We start from the raw sequence: 17643 nt of genomic DNA, 5'->3' as shown, positions 1-17643 counted from the left end.
ATCCAATGAATGAACTCCTCCGGCAAACCAAGAGCAGAAAATATATTTAAGAGAAATGGCCACTACACCGAGTCAAAAGCCTTTGAGATATCTATCTTCATCGCACATCTGGAGGACACTCCCTCCTTATGATAGTCCTTTACAAGTTCTGTAGCAAGCAATAGGTTCTCCATGAGTAACCGATCCTTTATGAATGCAGATTGGTTTGGTGCAATGAAAGCAGGCAAGATAGTCTTGAGACGGTTCGCCAAAAGCTTCGAGATAATCTTATATAAGATATTACAGCAAGAGATGGGTCTGTAGTCCTTCATTGCACTAGCCGAAGTGGTTTTTGGTATAAGAGCCAGGATTGTAGCATTAACACCTTTTGGCAAAAAACCAAACGCAAAAAAGGATTGGACAGCCTTAGTGAGATCCGAACAAAGGATAGACCAAGTACTTTTGAAAAACTCCACCGTGAAACCATCTGGACCCGGAGACTTGTTTAAAGGCATAAAGAAGAGAACTCGTTTCACCTCCATTGCTGAAACCTCTTAAAGAAGTCGACGTTGCTGGTCCACAGAACACCGAAAAGGCAACAGAACCCTTAAATCTTCAACAGAGATACCAGTGAACTCAGCCGTTTTGTGCGTTAGCAAGTGTGAAAAGAACTGAATCCCTTCAGCCTTAATATCATCCATAGCAGTAAGACAATTACCACTAGGATCAACAATCTCATGAATCGAGTTCTGAGACTGTCTTTCCGTAATGGCATTGTAAAAAACTCGGTTATTCTTGTCCCCCACATTCAACCAGTGAAGTTTAGAGCGTTGCTTGAGAAATCTCTCCTCCAAACCTGCAACCCGCTCCCAACGAGCATGAGTCGCTGCTTCCTCCACCACATCTTGAGGGGTAGGATGCAAGTGGGACGCTAGCTGTTTTGCACAAAGATCCTCATAAGCAACCGTTGCTCGTCGAGAAATATCAGCCAGCGTGTTGAGACTTTGCTCCCGTAAAACAGGTTTTAACTGCTTGAGTTTCTTGCTTAAAAAGAACAAAGAAGAAGTAGAAAGATAGAGAGCTGGAGTATCCTGCCAATAGTCTACAACACTCCGTAAGAACTCTGGTTGCGAAGCCATAAGATTCGTAAACTTAACCGGTCCCTTCTTCTGTTGTACTTCAGAATCAAAGTAAATCTTGCCACGAAGATGATCAGAACATCCCCCAGCCTCCACCAAATAGTATGATTGTGGAAAAGATTGGGACCAGTCTACATTATGAAGAACTCTGTCCAACTTCTTACAAATAAGACCATTTTCTTGATTATTGCTCCAGGTAAACAACGGACCCAAAGCTCGCAATTCCAATAGAGCAGTAACGTACCACGTCTTGAAAATCACGCATCCCAGAGGTTAACAACGGAGTGGAGCCAGCATTTGAATGCTCCTCAATGTCCAGAGTCTCGTTGAAATCTCCAAACAGAGCCCACGGCTTACCTCGAAATGAAGCTAAATCATGCTGCCTCTTAATATCAGCCCAAAGCGATTTCCTCTCCTCTGCAGTATTATAAGCATAGATAAAAGAGCACCAAATCTCATCCACACCACCACTCATCTGAACAGAACAAGTAATCATCTCCCCACTCTTGAAAACAACTGAACCTTTGTTTGCGGGCTTGACACAAAACAGATTCGTCCCAACCGACTGAAAGCATAGTTAGACACAAGGTGCCAATCACCAAAAACCTTTTTCATTACACGATCCACATTTTTTTCTTGAACCTTCGTTTCCAAAAGACAACCAAACTGAAAACCATGTTTCCTGACCCACTTCTAACAACATCCTGTTTATTTGACTTGTTAAAACCCCGAATATTCCCAAAAAAACACGACATTAACGGTTGCGAGAGGAGTTCTTTTTGTAAAACTTTCTAGGACCAACGTCCTTATTTTTCTGAGATGAGCTAGACAAAAACTTATGAGCATCCTTCGAATTCCTCGGCTATTTCACACGAAGAGCAACATGATCTTTAGGCGCTGATGGCTGATGAGCTGACGCCAAGACAGACTCAGTTCCTGTTACAGAGACAGGAGGAGCTCCAAACTTCTCAACCGTAGCAAGATCGGCATCAGGTTCAATCTCCCCTTCCTCAGCATCCCGCAAAGCATCAAACCGGGAGGAGAAGCAATTTGAACAGCACCATAAACTAGTTTTTTTTGCATTGCTTGCGTGTTTTTACCACCCAAAGTAGTAACTTCTGTCCACTCCTCTGCAATTCCCAAAACCACCTGTTCAGTAGCCAATGGAACAGAAGATGTAACAGAGCTAGGATCCGTAACTTTCCCCGCACTCTCGACCATTGGCCGCGTACGGTCCGAGGGTTGCAAAGCCTAATTCGTTGGTGGAACCTCGGCCGGATCGCAGGCAAATGTCTGATTGTGACGACCACCGGACCGGTCTATGGTTAGTTCTGCCATAGGACGGTTTGGGGGCGTTACAAAGCCACCCTTTAAGCTCCTTCTCGCCGCAAAACCCTAATCATTCACAACCATCTATTCCCTAATCAATTAAACATCAAACAACACGACTTACCTGGATAACAACCATGAGAGAGCCTCCTTTTCTTTCCCAATCCACCACCAAGCTCCTATCCTTCCCCTCACACATGTTGAAGATGAAACTCCCTTCTCCTCCTCTTATGCCCCAAACACAAGGTCTCTTCCTCTAGCATCGTCGATGCATGACGGAGAAAAAGCTCCCCTCAACCCCACTGCTTGATCTCCTCTTCTCCCTTACACCAGGACCTCCTTCATTTTTCCATCCTTCGTTAAACCATCTCCTTTCTCTTCCCTTCAAAGAGAGAACCCACAACTCTCTTCTCCCTTTTACGGCAGGAGACGGTTGCCCTTACCATGGCGTCAAGATACCACTTATATATTTAAGCCCCTAGGATTTCTTAAACCATACCGCTTCAAACTGACGATTAAAACTTAACCGCTGAACTCAGAAAATTGTTGGTGTTGACCGGCATCCCATTGGTGTCACTCGACACCCACCCCCAAAATCCCTTTTTGGCTAAGATGTGTTACAATATATATTATATTATATATATCTTCCTATATTAATTGAGAGCTAAAAATATCAAACTAAACTTATAAAGTGTAAAAAATTACATTTTCATGTCATTGATCTTAAATTAAATGTTTAAGTTTTCAGTAAGGATAAAACTGTTATTTTAATATTAGACTAATCAAATCTTTTAAATAATTATTAGTTTCTAAAACACAATCTTTTTTTTCTCTACAATTAATTATGGATGAAAATTACTAATTAATTTTTAAAAATTGTAAACCAATCAGAATTTTAAAAACTAAGATTTTATTTTTTAACTTTACAATATGATTATTTTTAATAACAATATTCGGAAGATTTTATTAAGATTTTAAATTCTGATTATCCTATCATCTTTCTTTTATTTCATTTACTAATTATTTTGAATTATTCTATAATAAAATAAATATATATGGTTAATAAATATGTAGAATTTTTACTGCATATGTTGTGATTTGAATATTTAAAAATATGGTATATTAATAAATTTACGAAAAAAAAATATGTTTCAATGTTCTACATTGGCAGGTTAGTAAAACTATATTTATGCGGTTGATAAATTAATTAATTTTATTTAATCACAATTACAATATTATTACGTACTGTAAGATATTTGACAAAATAATGATGCAAATACAATAAAGAAAGAATATAAAACTGTAATATACATCAAACAAATTAAAGTACTATAATATTTTTTGGTAATTAATTAGTATTTAAAAACATATATATATATTTACCAAACAGTCGTAATATTAAGAATAAATATTGTCTCAAACAAAATAACTTTTTAAAAGAAATATTAAAATATATTTTTAAAAATATTATAATTTTTGAAAAATTGTTAACTCGTGCTTTACTACACAGGATATCTCCTAGTTTGAACAAATAAAACTTACAGTTTACTATTATTATAAGGATGATTTTTATTTTTCACTTTGCCATCATTTTGCGAAGATATTGTCAAATCTATATATATATATATTCTAGCAGGTTTTCTATTGTCAAGGCATTTTGGTTTCCTTTTTGTTTATTTACTTTGCTCTCATAACTATCTAAAATAAATCTTTAAATCTAGACTTACCTTGATAAATAAAAAAATTAGCGAAGAAAAGAAAAATGAATTCAGCAAAATATTCAAAACAACTTATTTGGAACAATCTAATCATATGTTGTTAAAAAAAACATATTTGGAACGTCTCTTTTTGTAGTACCATTGTTTTAAAACTATTTGTAACTTTACATATGCTTACTATAAGATACTAATTTTTGATGGGATATCTTTCTAATATAGACACTAGATCAGGACCCGCGGTATACCGCGAGCAGAGCCGGCAATGAGTACAAGCAGGACAAGCAGGTGCTTGCGGCAGTAAGATAATATAGTAATTAACCGGCCTTTTTTGAAAAGTTGTCTTGGTCCGCTGGTTAAAGTAGTAGGTTTTTAGTGGTCTGCACCCTAGTTCGATTCCCAGCCCCCTATTCCCTAGTTTTTCAACCATTTTATTTTTTTTAAAAAAGTAGCTATAACAACAATTAGACTTGCAGCCCATAAATTTTTATTTTATTTTTTTATAAATATAATCTATAGACTATTAAAGTATAATTTGTGTCTAAGTTTGTTGTCTAATTATATAAAAAATGTTCTATGAGTGTACGTATAAAATGGTTTATTTATTGTGACCCCTAACCCTTCATCGTGGAAATGGAACTAATCATCCAAATCCACTAGTACGTTGTTGGTGCGCCACACGTTCCTCGAACTCTGGTCCCCACCCTTTAACAACCTTCCCACAGGACAAGCTGTCACCAATTGAACTGCATTTCCATGGTGACAGCGTGAGACCTATGGGGGCAAGCTAGCGGGGGCTAGTGGGGTCCACATGATGAGTTGTCAGAGGCCCATAAAAATGAGTAGAGATCGATTTAATACAATTGCATTTAATGCTCAGACTTTCCAAATCAGATTTAAATGACAAAAACTGCAGCCAAAATATTAGTATAGATCTATTGGTATTAGGTAGATATATATTTTTTAAATGTTTTTGAATACATATATAAATTTCCTTTTTTTATTCCTATATATAGAAATCACTGAAGTCTTGGTGTTGATTGCAATTATATAGAACTAATTATTCTATGGTTTATGTTGACAAAACTTGGGATATACGTATGCATCAATGGATATTGGGCCTTGGAGTAAGATAATATATGTCTTCGTGGGTCGAATTTACTATAATTCATTTTGTTGACTCCCAAATAAGGGAAATATATATATAAATTTACCCTTATTGACTCTCGTTAAACTAAAATCATGCAATTCGGGTTTATAATCCTATTCATATTATCCAATTTGTTTGGATACACATGAATGCATGATTATCTCTTTGGAAATCTATAAATTTCCTCATACAAATCAAATCATGAGTGATAAGCGAGTCATTAACCATTCGTACAAGTGCAACTTGGAGTGGTGGTGAGTTTGATAGGTTTGACTTTGAGGACAGGGTTTTGCTCGCAAAAGTTGGCCGGCCGAAGTTCAAAGCTACTGGATAGAGTAGGCATAGTCGGAAAATCTTCCTGGCATGGGACGTGGTGGAATCCGACGGTATACCACATCACTATATCTTTCTTCTCTATTTCTCTATTCCTGTAGTATACAATTTATACATATAGTTTAAGTCCCACAAAAAGAATCTTCTTTAATATGTATCGTAATTAGGACAATATAATATCAAATTTTAAGATATAAATGCTGTTAATTTTTTTTAAATTATTTTAATTGTTTTAAGAAACATTTCAGGTGTTAATATGTTTGTAATGCTTTAGAAAACTTTATTTTTTTCATCAAACTTGATCATTATATTAAATAGGGAGAGAATTATCGATGTAACTCGTTTGTGATTACATAAGTAATAAAATCATAATAGAAGAAATGAGAATTATTTGGCATAGTATGTTTTAGAAAATTTGATGTATAGTGTTTTTGTTCATTAATCTATAATATCCTTTACATAAAGTAATATAATTCTTATGTCAAATTCATTTCGTAAAGCAAAAATACTATTTTATACGGATATATAGAAGATCAAAACAGTAACTTTTTTTTGTTATTTAATTATTATAATATGATACATACCCAATTTCCGTAAACATTCAACTTCAATTTTAATTTTTTTTAACCAGCTCATGTTTTAAGCGAGGGGTGGAAATTTGGAATATATAGTTAATTTAAAGATTGATTCTCTAAAATCTTAAATTTTTTTTTTTTGTAATGAAATCTTAAATTAAATTTGATTATACTATTATTCAAACCATGCGACGGACGTAAAAGAATAAAATTTTAGTAGAGATTTTAGATTACCTTTGGGACCATACGGCTAACGTGTCGTCGCCTTGGCTCCGATCTGCATACAAACCGCTAGTCCAAATCTCTGATTTGTTATAAGGGGTGTTCCACATATTATAGTTGGTGAATGCTGCTCGAATCTGTGGGTAATCATCTTGAGTTAGAAGTGTGCCTGAAACCGGCCCCGGAAATAAACGGTATCCAACCTCATTACCGTGCTTCGTTCTCCGATCAGCGTTAACTACCACAAACTCTTCTACTTTAAGCCCTAGTTTCACCCGAGCCTCTGCCTCGGTTTTCGCCGTCTTTCGTTTAGTAGCCCAGTAGCTTTTTCTTGGTGTGTTAACAGATTTCGGAGCCTTGGTCACAAGTTCGGTACGTACAAAAGAATTGTTTGTACCATCGATGTCAAGATCAAGACGGAATGTCACAAAATGGTCGTGATTGACTCCGACAGTGTTGTCAGCAACAAGTGTCCCATGGATATCGTCTTCTTTAATCTCTGATGTGTGAACATATTCCACCGGTTTAACTTCTAAAACACCGGTTAAACCAACCTAGGCATATGAAAGCGGTAATATTATAACAGGTCGATTTGAGAATATCAATTATTTTATTAAAATATATTTAATGCAAAATCGTTTTTGTAAATCATTGTCACAACCGGTATTTTCTGTGTGTGTGTGTGTGTCTCGGATTCGCATTTAAACTTTTGACTGATATGTTTGATTGAATACTTGTAAATATTATGTTTCTTTTAATGTTTTAATGTAGAAAAGGAGTTGTATATCAGAATTACGTTTTTGAAAGACGTTGACATTACCTCCATTTTGATGGAAGCACTAGGTTTGAACTCGTAATCAATAATGTAGTCGTAGTTTCCCACGGCTGTCACCATACGGGCTACAAGACTTACGTCCGATCTAACCTCTGTGATCTGCATGATAATGTAAAATTTCCGACACATGGCCTTTGTATAGGACTTGCCGGTACTTGTTCATGTCCATGTCGAAAATGGACGCGAGGGAGATGACGAGGCCAGCTCGAACGTCGAATGACATGTGAAACTCCCAATTTGCCCATCTATTTCACAACCATATAAAACGAACTGATAATTAAGTTTTCATTGTCAAATTTTCTGGAAAGCGTTTACGCATATTCTTTCCAGAATTTCTTATTTACTATAATTCTCTCTCACGTTCTAAAAAGAGAGAAAATTAAATATTCAATGACAGTATATCAAATCATTGTGTTTTTCTTAATAATCATCTTCTATTGCCATTCAAATTCAAATTTATTTCAAGAATATTCAATGTGTGATTATCACACAGTTTAATCTGTATATATAAGCCACTAAAATTATATCTTAAAATAGTTTGAAAACGTACGAAAAAATGTTCGACTTAGAGAAAACTTTTTCTCACGGGTATATATAAATATGTATATTTTCTAATATGTACTATAAGTTACTTATTTTGTTTTAAAGGCTTTCCATAAATCTAATCATCTAAGTAATCAGTGTTCGTAGCTTTACCACTAACATTAAAACGTTGTTGGCTTAAGAGTTTGGAGTTCTTATATTTTCTCAGTTGCTTGGCTGATTTAAGAGAAAGAAATTATAAGAGTTTACCGACTTTTAATAATTCAGTTATAAATATCTCTCGGTAGATGTAAGTGAGAACAACAACTTATAAAATTTTGGGAGAAAAAGGCTAAAAATCTGCTATTATTCACGCTGAATAGTTATTGTTAGCAAAATCTTATATATAATTCTGTGTGCGGCCAAAGAGACAGAAAGAGAGAGATCCTAGTACCTCACGATGTGACCTTCAATCTTGAACCCTGGACCGTTGGGTTGAAAATTAGGACAGCGTTCTGAAGCGCCAGGCCAAACGGCGGCTTGAGCTTTGAGAAACGGAACTCCGTCCCGTTAGCCTTTGGCAGAGGACTGGTGAATCTGTCCTTAAACGTCGTTACCTTCATTTTTTCAAGGTTTACTATTATTGTCATTCCTTCAATAGGTCTAAGATACGTGAGGTGTATGACGCCTAAAGCACATATGAAAATGATGCCCCTTAACCCCAAAAAAAATTTCTTCTATCAAAAAGATATCCCCTGTATATTAATAGAGAATCATTCTCAAGAAAATGCTGATGTGTCGTCGTTAGAGAGCTCGGAACACCAATGAATTTATTGTCTTCATTTTTATGGATATTTATATATCTCCTATATATTAATAGAGAAACATTCTCAAGAAAATGCTGATGTGTCGTCGTTAGAGAGCTCGGAACACCAATAAATTTATTATCTTCATTTTTATGGATATTTACACATAATTGCTATTGAATGATTAAGGAATATTATTTTACAATTAATTAAAAAAATTCAATTTAAAATTAATTTTAATCATTTTTATAACATAATTAATTATTAAAATATAAAATCATTAGATCTAAAATATTTTCAAAACCGGAATTTATTCACCTATTAAAAAAAATGATTACTGTTCACATATTTAAAGTTTCAAAAATAAAATTATCACAATAATCATTATTATAGGGAATTGACTTATTTAATACCATTTGGTATAATATTTCACGGGTGAAACATATTCTTACATAAAATAGAAGAAATTTTTTAAAAAATAAAAAAATACTGCATAGATTAAGAAAGAGGTTATACATATATTTAATTGATATATAATAATTTGATTTAAATATATTTTCACAGGTTATATATATTTTTCTTACATAATTAGATACCAAAAAAAATAAATTTAAACATAATTCTAATTTTATCTGCCTATATTTATCCCATACTACGTGCGGGTTGTTACCTAGTAACTATGTAAAAGATCACCAAAAATTTCAGTTGTTTTAAAAACGTACATAAACCATCAACATAAATCACATGTTGTCAAAAGAAAAAGCATCATCGGTACATGAGTCACCAAAAATAATCCTCGCTTTCGTGCTTGCAAAATCATCGATCAACTTTGAGTTGTCAAGCGTTTCCACCAAATCTTGTTCTATTGATATCAACGCCAATCCATTTAATCGCTCTTGAGACATAATCGAACGTATATAATTTTTGATAAGCTTCAACTTCGAGAAACTTCTTTCTGCACAAACAACTGAAATCGGAATAGTGAGCAAAATACGATAAGCAATCCATGTGTTTGGATAACAACCATCCATTCTTTTTAAAAACTCTAACACATCAACCGCTTTTGTAATCTCCTTTGGCAAGACTCCTCTTAAAAGTTTAAGTTCCACAAACAGATCCTTTCCTTCTATATCTGAATTCCCGTCATGCTTGAGGGAAGCTTCAAGCTTCATACAAGATACCATTAACTCATCATCTCCTGCTGACTTTAGTTTCTTTAAACCAAACAAAAATCCAAAAGTTTCTTCATAATATTGAAATTGTTCGAATCTGACCTCAAGAGACATTATAGCTTGATCCACTACGTTGATGAAGTACTCGATCCTAAAACTCTCCTCTGCACTTAACGTGTTACTTTGATCAACATGTTCTGCGGCTTCACTAAACTCCTTTCTTTTTTTTATCAAGCGTTTTGGTTTTTTATAAAAAACTGGTTCAATATCCATTTGAATGGCAATTTCTGTAGCTTCTCCTTTTGCTTTCTGAAAACCAGTTTCTCTATAATCTTTCAGATAACCAACAAGCCCTCCTAACTGAGCAATAGAAACTTCAAGGTCCATGTCCTCTGACTGTAAGGTTTTGCTTATAATTTTGAAAGCAGAAAGCAAATCATACCATATTACCATTCCAAACAAGAATTCAAATCTTCCGATTCCATGTGTTTCACTCACTGCAAGAGACTCAGCTTCACTACGATGTCCTGGATTATCACTCAACTCTGCTAAGTAAAACAAAGCATCTCTTATCTTTGAAGCTTGAAACCTTATTGGTTTAACACTATCAATGCGGCTTTCCCAACGAGTTTGTGACAATGGCTTAAGTGAAGTACCATTCACCATCTCTTGGTACACTTCCCAATTGTTGGTTGAAGATGCAAATAGGGTGTATATACGCTGAACAATGCCAAAAAATGAAACATCCACACATCGGATTAGAAATGTCAGCTGCTCTTTACGACTAACATCAGGAGGTGAATCCAAAATGACTGAAAAATACTTTGCATCTTGAATCTTCTTTACAATAATCATCTTTACCTCATTAGCAAGCAGTTCTATCAACTCATTCTAAATCTTATGACTGAGATAATGGTAATGAGTTTCACCTTTTTCAATCCGTCGAATGTGTTCCTTCATTACTGCATCAAAGCCTCCAATCATCTTAATAAAATCTAGAAAATGCCTACTGTTTGGATCAATTACCTTTTCCTTTCCACCACGAAATGCTAGATTTCTTTCCGCTAGAGTTTTTACTACAACAATTATTCTCAATAATACATCTCTCCAATGCTTCCTCTCCTTGTTAATTGCCTCCTGCAAATGCTTATCAATAGTTTCAGTTTTCTTCAATCTCACTTCTAACTCTGTCCAACGAGTCATGCAAATGATATGATGATGAGTAGTTTCATGACTTTTCAGCCTATGTGAAATATTTCTCCAATCATTGAAACCGGTACTTGCCAAAACAGTAGGATTTGCTTCTTGAGTGAATAATTTACAGCAAAAACAAAAGACCTTGTCTTTAGTTTTTGAGTAAACTAACCATTTTTGTCTTGCTTCTCTCCGTTGCTCATTTTTCTTGTATAAGTGGCATAAGTGAAACATCTATTACCACCATCTCTTGGGAAAAGATAACAAGCGGGTGGTCTTGCGGGTGGACCCTTCTCAACCAAAAAAATTCTCATTCTCCTATCAATTTTCTCCCAGTTTCCAGGATCATCCATATCCACATTCTTATACAGACCCTTAATCTTATTACCTTTATTATGTTCTTCAGCGTGTTCATTCTCAAAGTTCTCTTCATCATCTCTTTCTCTTACAAGTTCTTCTACAATCTTTTCATCTGCAGCTTCTTCAATAGTAACATGCTCATCAACTTCCTTGTTTATCTCACTTCTAGCCGTCTCATCAGTTTGTGGAGGTTTAGTTCTTGTCACATACTTAAGAATATCATTGGTTTGAGATTTCACCAATTCATCTTGTCTCTCTTTTCTCTTCCTATTCGCACATCCACTTGGCTGGTTCCGAATTCTATTGCCTGGCAGCATTTTCTACAAATCAGAATAAGATGAGTTTATTTGATGAGAATTGTCACTGAGAACACATAAAACAAAAAATTAGCTTTTACTTTTAGTGGAGACTCCATGTACAGAAATTAGCTTAAACATAAGGTGTAAAAAATTATAATTAATCTCAAGTCTCAATTACCACTGGTGATTGATGATGGGCAGTGTGTGTTTTGGCGGAGACGGAAGATCAATGGAACCATCAAATAAAAAAGTTTGGAGTTTTTCTTTTTAATTCAGTTGCTATTTTTAATCGTAGAATTTTTTATGTAATATATAAGATAAAAGAGAATATTATGGTTTAGAAAAATAAGAAAAAAAAATCGTGAATACAATAAACTTGGGATTTGAACCTCTACTGGAGAGAACTCGAGCTAAAACAAAAAAACCACCACACCAAATAAACTTCTACAAATTGATGCCCCTAAAATACTTATAATATTTGGCGCCTAAAGCCCTTGCTTTATGGGCTTTAGGTCAGGGCCGACACTGAATATTAGCATCGATTTGATATAAATCGATACAAATTACTTGCATCGATAAAATGTAAATCATTTTTTAAAGTGATGCAGATTATTTTTGCATCATTTAAAACTGATACTAATATAGAAAATATATGATGTAATACCACACTTTTTTGTAGTGTACAGGTTGAGACTCAAGATAAACGTCACACCCACAATGTGTTGTAGTTTTCTTTTCAACCCTTCCCAAATTAATTAGAAAGCAAAGAAACTTGATCAAATTAATACTCATAGATATTATTTCATTTCTTTTTTGTGTGTAACCTTAGAAGTTCCAAAACTTTCTCATAATCTCTCTTCTAACTTGAGATCATTTCTAAATTAGTTTATTTCCTCATAGACCGAAATAGTTTAGAGTAGTGTAATCCCTATGAGATTAAATATTTTCACTAGATAGTTAGAGCCAGAAAAGAAAGAATATATATATATATATATATATATATATATATATATATATTAAAAAAGTATTTTTACTTAAAGGAAAGAAAGTAAAAGATAAAAACTTACTGAGAACTCTCAATGAAGAATACGATTGAAAAGGCGATTGTCCAGACGGTTAGTTTTTGGTTCTGGATCCTCAAGCATGTCTTCTTGGGGATGGTTGATGTCAGTTGCGCCGGCGTCGTGGAGCAGTTTCCACTCCACGATTGCGTGGCGGTTATCTCCACGAAGTGCTTTCCACTTCATGATGTTCATGAGACGGTTATCAATAGAGGCTATGTAATGACCCTCACCAAGAGTAAAAATCCAAACTAAAATTTTGGAGAAAAGGACCCGGAGAAGACTTAGCAAGGTGGAGAAAAGAAGAATAAGAAGAATGACTGAAGAAAAGTCCGAAGAAAAATCAACCAGTCGAAAGATGGCCAATGGTTGAAGTCAAAAGGCCAAGACCAAAAAGAAGTTGAAGAAGAAGAATGGCCAAGTCAAAAATCACGAAAAGGTCATGGTACGGTCAGGACAGACGTACACGGACAGGGACGGTACGGACGGACATACATGGTCGGAGGCGGTACGGACAGACGTACAAGGTCGGGCACGATACGGACACTTTGGACGTACGCGGACAGAGATGGTACGCACAGGTCGGACGTACATGGACAAAGATGGTACAGACCGAGTAAGGACGGGAAAGGACGGACGCATGGGGAGTAGAGACAGTACGGACTGGGAAGGACGAACGCATGCCGAGTACAGATGGTCAAGGACCAGTACAGCCGGTGAAGACCGAAAGGTTGCGGTACAGTCAAGAAGTACGTGGTACAGTCAGGAAGTACGCGGTATAGTTAGGAAGTACGCGGTACAGTCAAGAAGTACGTGGTACAGTCGGGAAGTACGCGGTACAATCAGGAAGTACGCGGTACAGTCAGGAAGTACGCAGTACAGTCGGCAGTATGCGGTACGACCAGGAAGTTGCGGTACTGATGATCGGAGATGCGTTACGGACAGAGACATAGCAGACGGACCGAGAACTTGCGGAATGCATCAGACGAAGTGTGCGGTAAACACGGTTTTGCGCAGAAACGCTGTACCGACCATATAGCGATCCTAAATTTAAGGAGCGATTGTTTAGCGATTAAAGAGATTTTTCCACATGAAATCAACCAATAGGATTTCATGCAACTTAGAGGATTAATCATTGTGTTGTTGACACAAATAAAAGACATAATCATTATGTCTTAAGGAATTGGCCAATGGGGATTCATGCACCAAAAAGATGGGAGACAAAGGGAGATTCTCCTTTCTCCATCAACCAATCCGCACACATGCAAGAAGAAGAAGAGAATCTCTTAGCTTGCTCACCAAGTCGCCAAAATGAGTGGAGGAGAATCTAACCGTGTATTTGACATGCATTGGGGGAATGCACCGCCCAAAAATCTCTATAAATGGGAGCTCACCCTTCTCATTTTCTTCATTCACCCAAAACACAAAGAAAACTTAAAAATTTTCTAAGTTTTACTCTCTCATTGTTGACAGAGAGGAAGACCGGAGCGAAGCACTGTCGGGACGCCGTTCGGGGTCGAGGAGAGACGCGGTACGTGGTCGCTGTTCGGAGACGCGGTACGTAGACGCTGTTTGGAGACGCAGTACGCGGACGCTGTTGGATGCAGTTGGACGCGAAGAAGGAGTTGTCTGATCCGCGGTGCCGTGAAGTCCAATCAACAATCTGCTGACTCTTCGCGAGTCCTATGGTGAGTTCTGTGGTAGTTTTGCGTGGGGTGCTGCATGGTTCCTATGGACCATGTACGTACCTACTGTGTGATGCATTTAGTCTAGGTTCATGTTAGAACTAGTTAAATGTTGCATGCATTAAATTGGTAGGATTCATGCTATAATTCATGTTTAATCACATAGAATTATGCTAGGAATCACCATGCATGTTGAGAAATTGATGAGAATTGAGCTGCATATTTTCATGAAGAATTTGATGCATTTTTAGCAATTCGGCTTGCTTAAAATTTGGATAAAGGACTTGCATGCGTAGTTGAATGAGTAGATTTTTATTTGCAATTTTTATTGCTTAAAAATCGGTTTAAATTGGTTGCATGCATGTAGAACAATCTAGGATTGCTTGAATTTTTATTCTTGATTCCTGTTGATTGTTGTGTGTTTCTTGCTTGATTTTTCTTGCTTGTTTTGCTTGATTTATCTTGCTTGAATTGGTTGTTTAGTACTAAATTCTTTGCGTTTTTACTCTTAGAAGTTTAGTACTTATCTTAGCTAGTCTCTTGAATTATATTTGTTATTTTTCTCGAGTCGTAGCTAGGATAGAGTAGTCGATCTTCTGTTCCTCCTATTGTTTATTGTCTCGTGGAAGTTCTCAACGACCACTTACGCGGGACAATGTCGGCGGCTAGCTAGCCACTAGCGCGACAGCTACTTGATGTCGTAGCATGGGATGGGTCATGCAGGTTACCTTTGTGGTATCAGCATGGACAGAGAGGTGAGGAGCGGAACAGATTATCGAGGGCCCATAGGTGAAAGAGTCTAGGATAGTTGAGTAACCCTTAATTATTCTAGTCGTCTTTGTGTTGTTAGGTGAAAGAGTCTAGGATAGTTGAGTAACCCTTAATTATTCTAGTCGTCTTTGTGTTGTTAGGTGAAAGAGTCTAGAATATTCAAGTTACCCTTGTTCCGTTCTAGTCGTCTTGTTCATCACGTAGGAGTGAAGAGTCTAGTGTGTCGAGTCGATTCGAGTCTTGCTTGAACTAACCCTCTTTGCTTGCTTGTTTGTTGTTTGCTTCCGCTATCGTTTCTGTTGCGTAGCTTTGATTGCTTGCCTTGCTTGTTTTCCTTCCTTGTTGGGGTAGTCGGGGTGGGGAAAGTAGAAGCATGTTTAGGAAAGGGGTACCCAGGCTCACTGAGTAATCTTAGATTACTCATGATAATATTATTGTCTTGCAGGAGTTTAGGAAGAGTTAGAGCCGGAGCGAACTTAGGGTGCCAAATAGGATTGATTTCTGTGTTTTTGTAAAATCCTATATTTTCCTAAAATGTATTCTACGGAAATATCCGACTATTATGTGTATTGATTTGATAACTTATTTTCAATGTAATATTTTATTAAAGTAATATAATTCGGTTTTTGGGGGAAAACATGGCAAGTTGCATTTGATACATTGGCCTTGTCCGGGCCAACACAACGCACCAGGACCGCGAGGGTTGCAAAGCCTAAGCGAACCTCGGCTGCGGGCGGGCTCGCGTCCAGGAGGACTGGTCGGGAAGCTGCAGCTTCCGTCCCTCGACCGGACCACCAGGGTGCGGTTCCCATACGTGGCGTTCCGTGGCCGTCCGTGCTCTTGTCCAGGGCATAGGACTGGTTCGGGGGCATTACAGGCTACCTCTATAAAAGCCGATTGAAAGATCTTCATATGCTCTATACTCCACCACCAATATCAACTACTATCCTCTTTCCATTCCGTTTTTACAGTGTTCTTGTCCAAAATGCTGATAATTTGCGAAGAACGGTCCAAGACATCAACTTGGGGGCGGATGATGCCCCTATTGCAATTCCGGTAGACGTAGTGGCCAATGCAGCAGCGGAATATTGTTTCATTCTCATGGGCCGTCTAGTCATGCCCCGCCGCCAAAACCTCTGTTCTATCATTGCTTTGATGCCACAAATTTGGGGTCAAGCCGGATTGATTCATGGCTGTATCGTGGGTGGTAACCAACTTCAATTCATCTTCCCTACTGAAGGAGAAATGGAATTGGTCCTTCGTCGTGGCCCCTGGGGTTTCAATGACTGTATGTTGGTGCTCCAACGCTGGTACCCGAATGAGAACCCACCACTCATTGATTTCATCCTCTTCTGGGTGCAAATTCGAGGGATCCCATTCCAGTTTCTCAGTAGAGAAGTCATCTCCTAGATTGGACGCTCAATTGGCAACCTTTTGGATGTCGACTATGATGTAGAAGTGGTTGCTCGAGTGGAATTTGTACGTGTACAGATCCACTGGGACATTGACCTTCCTTTACGCTTCCAGCGACATATACAATTTCAAGATGGAGTTAATACCCTCCTGCGATTTTGCTTTGAAAGGCTCTGGGGCTTTTGTGAGGTCTGTGGTATGCTAACACATGATACTGGCGCTTGTATTTTACAAAATGGAGGCGAAGAACAATTTGAAGAACCTGGTGATGATGAAGGATTGCCATCACTTGCTGGACAACAAAATAGGGGTGTGATCATTCGAGAGATTGTTACTAAAGACCAAATAGAAGCAGAACATAGAGAAGACCCGCTACCTGATGATCAGATTCAAGAGGAAGTTGTTCATGATGAAGATCCTCACCATGATGCCTTAGCTCTCCCTGATGAATTTCATGATGAAATGGAACTGCCTGCTGAAGTTTACACTGATCAGGAGCCGGATGCACTTAACAATGCAGACATGAAGGCTCGTGGTAAACCGAAGAGAGAAGATCTGTCGGAGCAATCAGACAGAGCTGAATGTTCAAAGGTGATGGGCCGTAGAGACGGTAATGATAACATCTCAGGAGGAAGCTTGTCTCCCCAAGGACGTGAAAGAGGCGCGGTGGACCCTGAACCAACACTTCCCCCATAAGGACAACTGTTTGGAACTGTAGAGGACTAGGCAATGATCTCGCAGTTCGACGTCTTAAGGAGATTAAGAAAATTTATTCTCAAGACATCATTTGCCTAATGGAAACAAAACAAGGAGACGACGCTGTTAGATCAGTGAGTGCTGAATTAGGTTATGATCGTGTAGTAACAGTTCCCCGTAGTTTTAAGTGGTGGCATTGCTCTTTTATGGAATAGTAATATTTTTGTTTATGTTCTTTATCAATCCCCAAATCTTGTAGACACTTATGTTCAAATTAATGGATTTGGTTTCTCTTTTTCATGTGTATATGGCAATCCAAATCCATCTCTTAGACACTTGATTTGGGAAAGATTGGAAAGAATTGTAGTAGATAGAACTGGACCATGG

At 37.2% G+C, this 17643-nt stretch overlaps 1 protein-coding gene and 1 pseudogene across 1 annotated transcript; both read right to left on the bottom strand.

Moving 5' to 3' along the window:
* Positions 1–533: 533 nt before the first annotated feature.
* Positions 534–2339, bottom strand: LOC147946922 (uncharacterized). Its single transcript, XM_087507297.1, has 4 exons — positions 2219–2339; positions 1990–2123; positions 1363–1683; positions 534–1274 (listed from the first exon to the last, which is right to left on the bottom strand). Exons 1-4 carry the CDS (start codon positions 2337–2339, stop codon positions 534–536), a joined length of 1317 nt encoding a protein of 438 aa, XP_087363423.1.
* Positions 2340–5532: 3193 nt separating this feature from the next.
* On the bottom strand, positions 5533–11648 carry LOC147946921 (uncharacterized; annotated as a pseudogene).
* Between the last annotated feature and the right edge of the window lie 5995 nt (positions 11649–17643).

Source organism: Camelina sativa, chromosome 3 (assembly GCF_030686135.1).
Source record: "Camelina sativa cultivar CO46 ecotype springtype chromosome 3, ASM3068613v1".
NCBI classification, from domain to species: Eukaryota; Viridiplantae; Streptophyta; class Magnoliopsida; order Brassicales; family Brassicaceae; genus Camelina; species Camelina sativa.
This window is presented reverse-complemented; position numbering and strand designations above follow the sequence as displayed.